This window comes from Solanum pennellii, chromosome 9 (genome assembly GCF_001406875.1).
Source record: "Solanum pennellii chromosome 9, SPENNV200".
Classification (NCBI taxonomy): Eukaryota; Viridiplantae; Streptophyta; class Magnoliopsida; order Solanales; family Solanaceae; genus Solanum; species Solanum pennellii.
Genome location: NC_028645.1, coordinates 63,066,651 through 63,081,791, shown reverse-complemented (window position 1 = coordinate 63,081,791; position 15,141 = coordinate 63,066,651). Strand labels below are relative to the sequence as shown.

Below are 15,141 nucleotides of genomic sequence, written 5' to 3'. Positions count from 1 at the left end.
TATATATATATATATATATATATATATATATATATATATATATATATGCTTTTTACGTATTTGCAAAAGTTTTTATTTTCTGCTTTGAGTCCACTACTATGAAATTATAGCAATCATATTTTAATTTATCGAAAATATTCTTTTACTATTGAAAGTAATTTAAATATATGTCTCGTGATACTTCCGATTCAATATAAGTTATATTTTCAATCAAAATATACCTTTCTTTTTATATTTACATCGTTTATCTTATTTTTAACTGAATGACACATGACAAACTTAAAAATAAATTATACATCCCTAATTTTAAAGGACATAAATGTAAAACAAGGCCAAATTTAAAAACATATTTATGTATTAGGCCTAAAATCAATTATGGTAATACGAAAATCAAAATGCTTATGTCAAACACATTCCGAAGAATGTTATTATTGAGGTTCTATATATTGCACAATTTGAGTCATATATCTTTTTTTTTGGAAGAGACTTAAGAAGAAAAACAATCTGACCTTATCCCTACCTCGTGGAGGTAGGAAGGATGTTCCCGAAAGACCTCAGCTCAAAATGATCTAAAAATAAAATCACTCCAAGAAAACTTACAAAACGAGAATTCTTCCATACCATGCAACCTCTCTTTTCAAAACTCTCACAAGACACTTTTTCTTTTTAACATGTAAAAATCAAAGTCATGATTTCAACTTCCACGTTACTTAAAACCTTAGAAGTTGAATTCAGAAAGCTTTAAATCTTGAATTTGCCTTATTTTAAACACTAAAAATAAACATTTGAAGAGAGCAAGAGGTTCAACTACAACTTAAAACTCTCTCCCAAGTCAAACTCTGTCAAGCAATAAAAAAGAATGGAGAATATATAATACATATTAATTAATTGTGTATTACCCGATATTGCAGAAACGATTTAGACGATAAGGTACAAGAACATGACAAAAATGAGATTACAACATGTCAAAAAGGGAACGCGAGAATGAAGTTGTTGCTATGTTTTGATGGGCGAGAATGTATTACTACTAATAGTTGTATGATAGCCAGACAGCTACACCTTTACCTTCGTTGTTACTTTCGGCAGTAGGTGTAGTAGAATCAGGTGATGAAGTATCCTCCGCCGGATTGTAGAATCTCTTTTGGGGTTTACTGGATCTTCTCTCATAAGTGATTTTATAGTAATAGGAATGATAGATAAGCTGAACAACCTATTTTCCTCTTAGATTAGTGACCTTTTTCCAAATGCATTCTGCAGCTGAGTTTAGCATATCATCGTTCAAGTTTAACTGGTCAAAAAATATCAATTTGTGCTTAGCTATATAGTCCTCCCATCCTTGTCCTCCAAGATAGTATTCCTCCTTGTCAGTGTGAACCAATTCCATTTCGAAACTCTAAATCCAATTGGACCAAATAAAAAAATGGTTACATTTTGTCCTACTTAAGGAAGTTGAAGATCATCTAGATTCTCTTCTACTTCTTTCTTTGAGAGCTCTAACTTTAAGCCCAAAAGAGCTCTATATCTTAAATTTGTTGGGAAAACGCGACAAGCACAAAAATATATATATGGTAAAAGTAAGGAAAATAAAATGGGAAAATAACGATACAAATTTTTTACGTGGAAACCCTTCTGAATAAGGGAAAAAACCACGGGCCAAGAGGAGCAACTGATATTATTATAGTACGGAATTTTACACTGTGTAGTCACGAATACAAATACCCAAAGTGACTATTACACACTCAAAAGGAACAACACTCTTTTGGTTTCCATCTTACTAAAATATTATGGTTCATACTCTATTTTTCTTCACAAACTATTTTTCTTGTATAGTATATGGGATGATACCTCACTTTGCTCTCAAAATGATTTTTTCTTTCTAATTTGGTGTGTTCTACAAATGAGCAAGAACGCTCTATTTATAGAAGGATAAAATCATGCTTATGTCACTAATGACATAGGTAAACATAGCAAAGTCAAAAATGATTACAAATCTATCAATTTGCCAACCATCAAATCTTTTATTTTCAACTCCAATTACTATTTCTTTTTAACAATTGCTTATAGCAATTGAATAGCAAAAGTTGACCAAAAAATGGGATGGATTCAACAAAATTCTTAGCAAAGAGTGGCTCATTCAATATCGATGTTCTGCAAAATACAATAGAATTAGGCAGGGATTATTCAAGATTCAATAGGGATGGAGAATTAAAGAAATTACATACTTGGAGTTGGGGTCACCCATTATATTAGTAACTGTTTCATGATCAAAGTCCCATCATCTTGGAAATCATCAGGGGTCGATATTCGATGTTCAATTACATAGAAATCATCGTGTTTTTGTTTCTTATAAACAGTTAAGAGATCCATATATTTCAACTTGTGATGATCCCTGTATCTCTCCCACCGAAATAGTAATCTCCAAAGCTAGTGTGCACAAATTCCATACTGAACTTGTTCTTCGAAGAATCTGAGACTTACCTCGTCCGAGACAGGTAAATGATCTTCCGCAACTTTCTTATCAATTGAAAGGCTAATTGAGTCTACAACGTCAGTTTTACGTAAACATCTGCAGAAAACAGTATCTTTCTCCGTGTTTTCATCCATTTCTCCATTATCATCAGCTTCTTTCTCCATTTCTGGACCTTGTTAAAGAATACAGAGTTGGGTAAAAGAAAAAGGCACTCTGCCCTTATATATGCCACTTTTTCAATAATTGGTAACAACTTTTTTATTTTACTATTATTCTTTAGAGAGACAAGAGCGGTATTTTCAAAATTATAAAAACAAATTGATTTTGGTATGTATGATCAATAATTAACCTTCAAATATTATCTTGATATATGGATCCTTTGTATAAGATATTTGCTAAATTTAGAAAATATGGAGAAAAAAGTTTAGTATATTCCTCAATTTTGTGATTCAGAACTTATATACTCTTGTTATAAAAATGCTTCACATATACCCATAATGTTACAAAAAGACTCATATATACCCCTATTGCTACAAAAGTGGCTCACAACGGATGCAATAGAACCCAAAAGTACTACTAAGAATTGAAGATCTCTACTTTCTTAAACGGCATTGGTATGACAGTGTTATGAAGCAACAAGTGAAAGAAGATTTGAATTCTAATTTGCTCCATTGATTTTCTCCTTTTGTCAATGACTAAATAAATAGTTATTCTAGCCGGAAAAATTAGTGTTATGATCCCTATTTCCATATGAGGATTCACCCTTGACTTCTTCTTCACCAGCATATATAGGATATAGGTAGGAGGAATTTAGTTCACAACGGCATGCAGGGCTGAGTGGAATGAGAATGATAATCTGGAAAATACATGATTTTAATACAAGAAATCAAAGTTAAAGGGATTAATTCCCATTCTAGATTTTGTGGTGAGAAAAAGAGTAACCATTACCTAAGGCCATACTTGCAGCAAATAATACACAGTAAATCATTAAAAAATTAACTTGTGTGCTCCTCGATTGTGTATAATTATAACATATTAACAGAATCCATAAAGATATACATACTACTAGTGGGACAATGCCAAGCTACAAGATTTGACAACAGTAACATCAAGACTAGCATTCCTAGGCCAATTGTATCGATTAGCTTGATCACTTAGATTTGGATCAAAATAATAAGAATATATGTTTAATAGTTAGTACTTACTGTTTTACTCTCTAATCAACCCAAGAACCTTAAATCCATAGGCATTTCCATATGCGACTAGTTAAAAAAATAACTAAAAGGAAAGCATTAACATTTAAGAACGGATTGAAAGAATATATATAGAAACTAGTGGACAAATTATTCATATTGCTATAGAATATACTAACATGTAAATGATCTGAGCATGAATATCTGCAGATTACACTTGTAGGTTTTGAGTATGAAACTAAACAAAATGCATAAAACTACTTATGAGTTTGATGGCTCATCCCAATGGATGAATGTATTACAATCATCAAGTCCAATCCTGTGTAATCGACAGACTAGGTTCAATCGATCAGTCATCCGAGCCAATAAACATCATCAAAACTATTATCAACAGCAGTAGAAGCGGGTGCTGAACTATTATCAACAGTAGTAGAAGCAGGGGCTGAACTATTATCCACAGCAGTAGAGGCGGGTGCTGAACTAGTCTCTGTGGTCGTGCCTGATAGTTTCAGTTTCCTTTGGGGTTGATTTTTGGCTTCAGTCTGATAAGTAATTTCATAGTGATATGATATGTTGACAAGCTGAACCTCTGCAGTTGGATCTAGAATCACCTTGTTAACAAAGATAGTAGTTTCATCGAAAATGAACAAGTTGTGTTGAGCCACATATTCCTCCCATCCTATTCCTCTAATATGGTACTCCTCTTGATCAGCATGCAACAGTTGCACTATAAATGACTTCTTCCTAATTGGATCATGTAGAGGTAGAATTACTTCTTCTCCTACTTGAATAATAAGATGTTGATCAAGATTCCCTTCCACCTCTTTCTTCAATAATCGTAAGCATTTGGGATCTTTAGCACAGAAATTCTTGACAAGCACGTGTACTCTCTCAATTGATTCACTGCAAAGAAAAACACTAGTTATGACTAAAACAGGGGATTGGATTGAATTGAATCGAATTGAATTGAAGAACATACTTAGAGACTTGCAGATCCGTTTTAGGCGTTTTACAAGAGTAGATCACATAGGAATCATTTTTCTTAGAAAAATATATTAAATCTCCAGATTCCAACTTGTGTTGATTCTTAAATGTCTCCCACCCTGTTCTAATATGGTAGTAATCTCCATAATTTGAGTGTACAACTTCCATCATAAAGTTGTTCTCACCGCAATCTTCGAATTCTAATATCATGGATTTGCCAGATGCAATAGGAGGTAAATGTTGTTGGACAAACTTGTTTGGAATCAATACACTGCTTAAAGAGTAGTTATCAATAACAACTACTTCAGAATTGTTTGAACCATTTTCATCAACGTCTTGATCCTCCATTTCTGCACTCTGCACAGTTCCCCAAAAAGTTTGCAGAATTTGGTTGAAACCGTTTTTCCTTTCTTATGGACTATTCGCGTCCATTTCTGATATATATATATATATATATACAACAATTTTATTTCCTCCACGATGATTATTGGGGCCTGAATTTAAAATGAAAGGTTGTAATATTAAAGACTCTGATCTTTGCCAAAGGTTATGACTGTTTTGAAATGTTGTCTATAAATAATTTAGCGGTATAATTGTGGCTTTTTAAGTTGATTTTTTTAGCTTAAAACAAGTGCTTAAGGAGGCTGAATATATTTATTATTTTGAGTTCACATACGATTTAAATCATCTTTTCGAGGAAAATTCTGCAAAAAATAAAAATAAATAATGGAACAAAAATATTTTGACTATAATTTTTTCATTTGACTAAAGATAATGATAATTCAAATCAAGACCAAGAAAAGAGCAAATACACCAGTTAGAACGAATAATCATTGCATCTAAAAAAGAAATAAATAAAATTTCAACGAAATAATTTACGTATTTAACCCCAAAAAATGAACAATCCACAATTCAAATAAATAATTCTTGCATGAAAATGCATAATTATTTATCCTTTTGTAGGAACTACTGTTTCGAGCTCCATTATTTTGACTTAACTTTCTTATAAAATAATATAGACATAAATATGCATCGATAATTTAGTACATAAAATGTACTGAAGTATGGAAAAATGAATCAAACATAAACATGATCATATTAGGACTTTAACATGATATGCATGACCAAACTAAATCACGAGTAAAAACTTTTAAAGAATCACAGGTCATTAAACAATTCTAATGCATAATTAAAAATCATTTGAGAAGCTTTTTTAAAACCTTTGAAGGAACATAATTCATTTTTATGAGATATTAGCTTTAACCGACAATAAACTAGGTGAGTTATAACATGAAATTCGATGCAACTACCACACTGAGAAGGGAGAGTCAACTTCCAAGGTAGAACTATGTATCATTCATTCAATGCTATTTATGGATTAACTAGCTAGGTTATTTAAGACAATCCTACGAGAGCACGTAGTATTGAAATAGAGATCGCTACTAGAGACTACCCTATTTGAGCCTCCACCTCAAAGTTCTCTCGTTGCTAAGTTAAATTCCAATGAAATAGATAAAGTCAATTATCAAAACATAACATTAAGAAAGACAATAATTATAGTACCAATCCAAATCATAAAATCGTATAAGAGTAGCTCCTTTAAATCATAATTCATACATATGTGAGAAAATCTTTCACAATCATGATTTCATAATATGTGAAAAAACCTTTCACAATTCTTTGATACTTATCTAAAAAAACATCCTTGATTCATAAAGCATTGTTTCTTTGACATGTTCGTGGTGTTAGGACCGGAAATAAGCAGGTGTAAACACGGAAGCTAGCAAAGCGAACCTCGAAAGACCACGAGTAAGAAGACAACAAGAAATATACCAAAAGACACAAATATTTAACGTGGTTCGGTCTATCGACCTACGTCCACAAAGGAGATGAGCAATCCACTATAAATATGAGAGTACAAAATACAGAGGGAAACAACCTCAACCAATTCACTCNAAGGAAGCTAGCAAAGAGAACCTCGAAAGACCACGAGTAAGAAGACAACAGAAATATACCAAAAGACACAAAGATTTAACGTGGTTCGGTCAATCGACCTACGTCCACAAAGGAGATGAGCAATCCACTATAAATATAAGAGTACAAAATATAGAGGGAAATAACCTCAACCAATTCACTCGGAATACATGGGAGGTTCACACAAGTGATAACATATCAAGCTTGTGACCCACAAATTCTCCCTCTAACCAAAACTCTCAAAACCCTTAAGACTACATTGTGAATGCTGATTAAGTTAGAAGGAACATGCCTCTATTTATAGAGTCCTAAACCTTTTCCTACCAGAAAAAGGATTAGTCAATCCAAAACCTTTTCCTAAAAGGAAAACCTATTTTTGGTAAGAAATTTAGGGCAAATAAAACCCAACACGTGGCTGTTCTATCAGCTTGTGCGCGTGCCAAGCTTGTCGATGTAAGTTTTAAATTGTTTGAAGCAATGTCACATGAATTCGGACTTTATCTAAGATATGGAACATTATGGTTGTGTGGTTGATCTCTTAGGAGAGCTGCGCTACTACAAGAAGCGTACTATTTCATAAAGAAGATGCCTTTTGAAGCTGATGCCACTGTTTGGGGGCTCTGATGGGTGCTTGTAGACTTCATGGAGCTATTGAATTGGGAAATGAAGTATCACAACTACTGCTTGAATCGTAACCAAATCATTCTGGCCGTTATGTGCAACTCTCAAGCATTTATGCTGGCGCAGAGAGGTGGGATCATGTTGCCTGCTGCCTTGAGAAAAGCAATGTATACACAAGGTTCCAGACATAGTTTAGTTTAGTAGAGCTGATAACTGCAGCAGCTTGGTGATGGCATCTCTAGTCATCAAATTCAGCTAAAAGGATCCTGCTTATGGATTTTTTACTGCTTCAGATCTAGGAGGATACATTAAAGAAACCTGGTTTCAAAGTCTGTTTGGCCAGGTATTTCTTTTTGTTTTCTACTTTTCTTTTTCTGAATCTTTATCTTTGCCCCAATACTTTGAAACTATGGTGCGGTTTTCTAATTAAATAATCTGAATAATAGTTGATCACGATAAACATCACCTACAGGCAAGCGGTTCTGCTTGACTTCTACCTAAATGAAGTGTCAAATCCACATGGATTTGGATCACTAGGAATTTTATCACATAATTGTGTGTTCATTGTCTAGTCTTAGTTAAGGCTTTAAACATATTGCAGGTCTCTATGCAAGTGGTTGTTTGGGACTGATGTGTAGTTGCTGTGTGTAGCAGTAATATTTGATTATTTCAATCGGTACAGCCTACCTCCCACCAACAGATAGTGGGTAACTCAACCACCAACATGTTGAATTTTAAAAGGTGTGAATGAAAAATGAAGAGTTGCGATTTTTATGAAAAGTAGCATCTTTTATCATAATAAGTTGTGCCTTTTGTGAAAGATTGAGAGGATTATGGAGCAACAAGTTAAAGAAGATTTGGATTTTAATTTGCTGTAGTGAATGAGACTGGCGATCATGAATGGGATACCATCTTTCCTCCCAATTGAACATGGCAGATTGAACAAGTTAATAATATTAATGCAGAGGATGTAGAAGAGCAAACTGAAATTAAAGATATTGGCAAAGTTGAAGTAGTTGTAGTTATGTATGAAATCACAATCAAGAGAGACCCTCAAAATACTAAGTATGTTAGTTTGAGTTCTGTTGCATGAAAAATGTGTAGTGAACACTCGAAGTACAATAAGACAAAAACACATAAATTTTGATTTTAGAATATTTATTTGCTCTCTGGTTAGGTCTATGCAAACTTAATTTACTGATGACAATATGTCAAATAAATTGAAAATTAGTGTCAGGGTCGCTATTTCCAGATGAGGATTTTGACTTGTAGATCTAAGCCATGCCACAAACTCATCCCACATAGAAGATGCCCTCACAAGTGGAAACACCGAGGCAGACCATATGCTTGAGGAATTGCGTAACAAGTTTACCAATGTATTGGATTCCTTGGCATTGCTTACGGGAAGTAATGAAGATATTGCAACTCTCGAAGGCCTGGGAACTCCTCGAATTGGGACTGCAAAATCACTAGAAGCAAATTTGGTGCAGGAACCTTCTTCCATTACCAAAGTTCAGCTGTGAGCTTTGGCATTCCTGAAATTAACTATAGATTGTACGAAGATGTTAGTATGCAACCCAAGATCCATATTTCGGTGTTAAATGATCCGAAAGCATCTAATAGTGTGGAGGAAGAAAATTCACTAGATAATGTAGCTTTGCAAATTACTCAAAACTTATTAGGTAGAGTGTGGACCAAGGGGTTCTCTGTTGTCCATAACTGCAATGTATTAACATGTCCTTTAATTGCATATTCACTAGTCTTCTTTGCACTAACAGATATATGTGAACATTACTCTTATTTTTTCTCTCGTCTAAAAGTCTTGGCTCTCAGCAGTAATATCTAAGAAGGTAACGGCCATTTTTTCACCGTATGGAGCCGCCGAATGGGGCTTCTTCGGTGGGAATTCAGCCACAGGCGACTCTGCACAATGGAGCGTCTTCTTCTATGGGTTTTACCACTGGAAAACAGACCTTCGCAACTGCTGTCACTATGGCGAATCAAACTTCGAAAACCGTCAGACATCCTCGTGAATCAGTAATCGCAAAAATCACTTCCCACAATGGGATTCCAGCGTTTATTTCAAGGCAACAGACTACTATGGGATAATGGCGGATGAGTGTAAGTTCACTATAGTTGGCAGATTTTTAAAGACAAGACCCCAAATTGATCGAATTTGGTCAAGCTTCAAGGAGCTTTTCGCAATTAGGGGTTCTGTTAAGATCGGCGTGTACGACAACCACAATGTGTTTTTGGATTTTACAAATGAAGACGACTTCAATATGGTTTGGTACAGAAGGGTTATCGAAACGGAAGGACTCCAAATGTGGTTGCAGAAATGGACCCCCGACTTCAAGCCGGAAGAAGGCATCCCTGTAGCACCAGTGTGGGTTCTTCTACCAGGTTCGCCTTTCCACATGCATACATGGCATTATATTAAACAAATCGTTAGCTCGGTAGGAACTCCTTTAGGTATGATGGGGCCACTAATTGTAGAACTAGGCCGAGCATGGCTGAAGTTAGAGTTGAAGTTGATTTGCTTAAACCTCAACCCAACACTGTTTGGGTGGGTTTCGAAGATGATAAATGTCCATTGAGAGGCTTCAATCAAAAACTAGAATACGAGAATATCCCTAAATATTGTAAGCACTGTAGAAAAATGGGACATAATGTGATGAATTGTTGGATTCTGGAGAAAATCAGGAGTAATGACAAAAAAGGAAGTGTTTTGAAAGAGAATCAGGCTGATGTGAATCTGGAGAACAGTGAGGAGGGTACTAGCAAGTTCGAGATTGTACAAGAAGCGCCACAAAAAATCTGATGAGGAGGATACTAGCAAGGTTGATATTATACAAGAAGATCAAAAAAAATCTGATGAGGAGGATACTAGCAAGGTTGAGAGTATACAAGAAGAGCAAAAAAAATTCTGATGAGGAGCAAACTTTAGCAGAGAAACTTTGTGAGATCACGGGCAAAATCAGAAGCAAGAAGAAGAAGAAGAAGGTTCCAAAAAAAGAGGAGCAAGGTTATGTTTAAACCAGCTATATCTAGCATCAAAAGAGGCAGAAAAAAGAAGCACAATGATGGGCAGCTGAGAACTGAAACAGTTGAACATGTTGAACCTAGTGAGTCTGTGGAACTTGTGGAGGGTGAGCAATCAAAGAAAATTGTGGTAGCAGAAAATAGTACCAACATTAGTGAGGGCAATGGTACAAGGAAAAATGACGATACTATGGTTGAAAACACTGAGAAAAGAGTGGAAAACATTCATCAAAAAGAAAAATCTGATGACAATGAGAAAATTATTTTCACAAACCTTCATCTTGAGTTGGTAACTCATGAACCCGTTGATTTGAACTGTGAGCATGTCGGTAATCAGATAGCAAAGCAACCTATTACTAATCTAGATGACAACAACAATTACATAGAGGAGACAGACTATGATAAAACCAGTAACAGGGAAGGGGAATGTACACAGATGCAAAAGGATGGAGCTCAAACCAAAAACGAGAATATCACTGAAAATAGAGGCAAAAGCAAGGAAAGGAAAAAAGGCGAATAAAAAACAAAGAAGTGACTAACTCTCCTGGAAAAAGAATAGAACTAGCACAAAAGAGGTCTTCCCACATCATTGATGAAACAACAGAACCCCCAGATGCTATTCTCAGTGAAGATGTTGACTTGCTAGACTCTGGAACTTCTCTTAATAGAAAGGAAAAATTCGCACAGATTCAAGAAAATGAATCTATAACCAAAAGTTTAGAGTCAAAGCTTCAGGAGGCAGAACTTCACAAAGGAAAAAAGAAAAAAGACTCTAAGAAAGAGCTAGCTCAACTTCCAAAAGAAGGGAACAAAACAAAACCCTCCCGTAGTATTCCATGATTAGTACAATCTTTTGGAATATTAGGGGAATGAGGCCCAAAAAAGCGAATCACAGAATCAAATACTTTGTCCACATTAACAAGGTGGTTTATTTGGCTATCCTAGAACCTCTGGTTAATAAGACTAAGATTGAGGGATACGGGAAATTTCTTGGATTCCAGTATTGTCTGGCTAACACTAATGGCAAGATTTGGTGTTTTTGGAATCACCTAGATCAAGCTGAAATCATAGCCAATGAAGAACAACATATTACCATCAAATTAAAAGACAGAAATGACGCTAACAGTAGATTTGTATCTGCTATTTATGCCAAATGCATTGACGGGGATAGAAGAGACTTATGGGACAACAGGGAAAATATAAGTAGCTCTATTAATGATCCATGGTGTATAGGAGGGGACTTCAATGATATCATGGACCCTGATGAAAAGTTAGGAGGCAAACCTCATAGGGCTAATAGATCTTTTGACTTTAATAGCACTATGGAAGCTTGTGGTCTATTTGATTTGGGTTTTGTTGGACCTAAATATACATGGTGCAATAATAGAATACCTAGTAAAAGATTTTGGAAAAGGCTTGATAGAGTTTTTGTTAATGATCTATGGGCTCAAATCTATCATACCAATACCATCAAGCATTTAGCTAGGACGGGCTCTGATTACAGGCCTCTTCTCATGCAAACCCTTTCCAATCAAAACGACTTCATCAGATACTTTAGATTCTTAAACTTATGGACTCAACGACCAGATTTTTTGGAGACTGTTCGAAACTCTTGGAACATGAATGTGACAGGCAATGCAATGTGGAGACTCCTGTGTAAGTTAAAGCTTCTAAGCAAAAATCTCAGTAAATGGTCTAGAGAGACCATTGGGGATATTCATGAGCAGGTTAACAAACTGGAGACCAGAGTCCAACTTCTTGAAGAACTGGACACTCTAAACAATAATGAACAAAGCAGGGAAGATTTGAACAGGGAGCAAGCAGAATATATTAAATGGCTCGGAATGTAGTATGCTTTGCTAAAGCAAAAAGCTAGAATCAATTGGTTCAAAGATGGGGACTACAATAGTAAATATTTTCTAAGTGTGCTAAGAGACAGAAGAAAGAGACTTCTTATTCACAGAATCAAAGACCACAGAGACAACTGGATTGAAGGGGACAACATGATTGGAAGGGCTGCTATTAGACATTACAAGAATCTCTTCAATATGGGGCAACCTAACCTGGACAGTGGCACTCTGGATTGCATACCAAAGCTGATTACTAAAGAGGATAATGATATTCTTCACAACACCCATGGAGGATGAAATTAAAAATGCTGTGTTCAGTATGAGTGCAGATAGCAGTGCAGGACCTGATGGCTTCAATGGTAAGTTTTTTCATACATGTTGGGATATTATCAAATATGATGTTTGTGATTTTGTTGCTGAATTTTTCTGGAAAAACACTCACTAAATATTTCACTCACACATGTTTGGCTCTTATTCCTAAAATTGAGTCCCCTTCTAATTTTTCTGAATTAAGGCCTATTAGTTTAAGTAATTTTTCTAACAAAATTGTTTCTAAAATTCTAGCTAGAAGGCTCAATCCTATTTTGCATAGACTCATATCTGTTAATCAAAGTGGTTTCGTTCCGGGCAGATTGATTACTAAAAATGTCATGCTTGCTCAAGAAATAATACATGGTATGTCTAAGCATAATATTGGTGATAATATTGTCATCAAATTAGATATGGCTAAGGCATATGATAGAATGGCGTGGAATTTTCTAATGGATGTTCTTAGAAGATTTGGCTTCTCAGATAAATGGATAAATTTAGTGTGGAATTTAATTTCTAGTGTGTGGTATTCTATTTTGATTAATGGATCTAGAGATGGTTTTTTCTCTTCTGCTCAAGGTCTAAAACAGGGTGATCCTTTGTCCCCCTCTTTATTTATTTTGGGTGCTGAGGTCCTTTCTAGAACTTTGAATAGTTTACTTACTCATGATAATTTTATCCCTTTCTCGATGCATCAAAGAGATCCTCAGATTAACCATTTAGCATATGCTGATGATATTGTTATTTTCAATAGTGGTAAGAGTAAATCTGTTAATCTCATCATGAAGCAGATCAAGAACTATGAGAAAGCTTCAGGGCAAGAAGTCAATAAGAATAAAAGCTTCTTTTTGACTAACCCTAAGGCTAGTGCTTACAGAATCAACAGGATGAGACAATGTACTGGTTTTTTGGAAAAGGATTTCCCTTTTTACTTACTTGGGTTGCCCGATCTATATTGGTAGGAAAAAGATTTCTTACTTTGATGATATGGTTACAAAAGTGGTAAAAAGACTCAATGGTTGGCAGGTTAAGATGCTTACATATGGAGGTAAAATTGTTTTGATCAAAAGTGTTCGTCAATCACTCCCTATTTATACTCTCTTAGCGATTAATCTTCCCATTGGTACTATTAACTTGTTAGAAAAGCATTTTGCACGATTCTTTTGGTGTTTTAATGAGAACAGAGACAAGTACCATTGGAGATCTTGGAAAAATCTTTGTGCTCCTAAAGATGAAGGTGGTATAGGTATTAAAAACATGGATGACATCTCTAAAACCTTGGCCGTTAAAAGATGGTGGAGATTTAGAACCAATAAATCTCTTTGGGCTGATTTTATGAAAGCTAAGTATTGTCAGAGAGTTCACCCTTGTGTTAAAGCTTGGACCTCAGGTAACTCACAAGCTTGGAAGTTCATGGTTAATTCTAGACAAGTTGCTGAACCTAACATTCTCTGGAAAATTAACTGAGGTAGTTGTAATATGTGGTGGGACAATTGGTGTGAGAAAGGGTCTCTGGCTATTCTGTACCCTGACCATGTGAATAACAACAACGCCAAGGTTATAGACTATATTGACGGTGGTAACTGGAACATGGATAAATTAAGAGAAGATCTCCCCGAACATATAGTCCTTTATATTGCTAATATTCCTATCGGGGATGCTAATGATAATGACTATGCTGTTTGGAACATTACTCAGGATGGTCAATACACAAATTCTTCTGCTTGCCAAATCATAAGAGAAGTGAGACAGAAAGATGGCATCCTGAGTAATGTTTGGCACAAATGCTGACCTTTCAAAATATCCTTTCTTACCTGGAGAATGATGCTAAAAATACTACCATTTGATGAGGTAATCCAATGGATACCAAATGCCTATGCTGCATAATACCTCAAAATGAATCAATTCAACATGTGTTTAGTGATAGTGAGATGGCTAAGAATATATGGAATCACTTTGGAAACCCCCTTCGAATAAATCACCAAGGAGGCAACATTAGAATTCTCTTCAATGCTTGGTGGAATATGAACACTGCCAACAATGTGCATAATATGGTACATCAAATCACTCCCATGTGTATAGCATGGGAAATCTGGAAAAATTGGACATCTTGTAGATTTGGAGATCAAACCAAATATTTGATATCTAGAATGGAAATGCAAATCTTATGGAACATCAAAGCAGCTATTTGTGTTGCCTTCCCAACTTGTGACTTAACAGGAAAATGGGTTCAAATTTGCACAAGAATTGAAAGGTACAAACCTATTGTAAGATGGAGGCAAGTTGTATGGAACAAGCCTGCGACTGGAAGGATCAAATTCAACATAGATGGAAGCTATATGCAAGAAAGTATTTCCAAGGCCGGCATTGGAGGGTTTCTCAGGAATGACTGTGGTCATCTCATTATGCCTTCTCAGTCCCAACTCAATATAAAAAGCAACAATCAGGCAGAAGCAATGGCGGTATTCTATGCAATAGAATGGTGTAATCGAGCTGGATACGACAAAGACGATCTGGAGTTGGACACAATGGTGATTACAAATATGCTTGAAGAAAAAGACACCAACAATCTGAAACTGAAAAACATTATCAAACGAATTGTCAATGCTATGGAAGGGGCAGAAGTGAGCATCTCACATTGCTATAGAGAAGCCAACCAAGTGGCTGACTTTCTGGCCAAATTAGCTTCATTGAGTGG

The 15,141-nt window shown here is 35.3% G+C and overlaps 1 protein-coding gene across 1 annotated transcript; it reads right to left on the bottom strand.

Moving 5' to 3' along the window:
- Window positions 1-3,797: 3,797 nt before the first annotated feature.
- LOC114074096 lies at window positions 3,798-5,105 on the bottom strand. The gene is made up of 2 exons (XM_027912026.1): window positions 4,643-5,105; window positions 3,798-4,566 (listed from the first exon to the last, which is right to left on the bottom strand). The coding sequence occupies exons 1-2, from the start codon at window positions 4,993-4,995 to the stop codon at window positions 4,017-4,019; spliced, it is 903 nt and encodes a 300-aa protein (XP_027767827.1). The 5' UTR covers window positions 4,996-5,105; the 3' UTR covers window positions 3,798-4,016.
- Window positions 5,106-15,141: the final 10,036 nt, after the last annotated feature.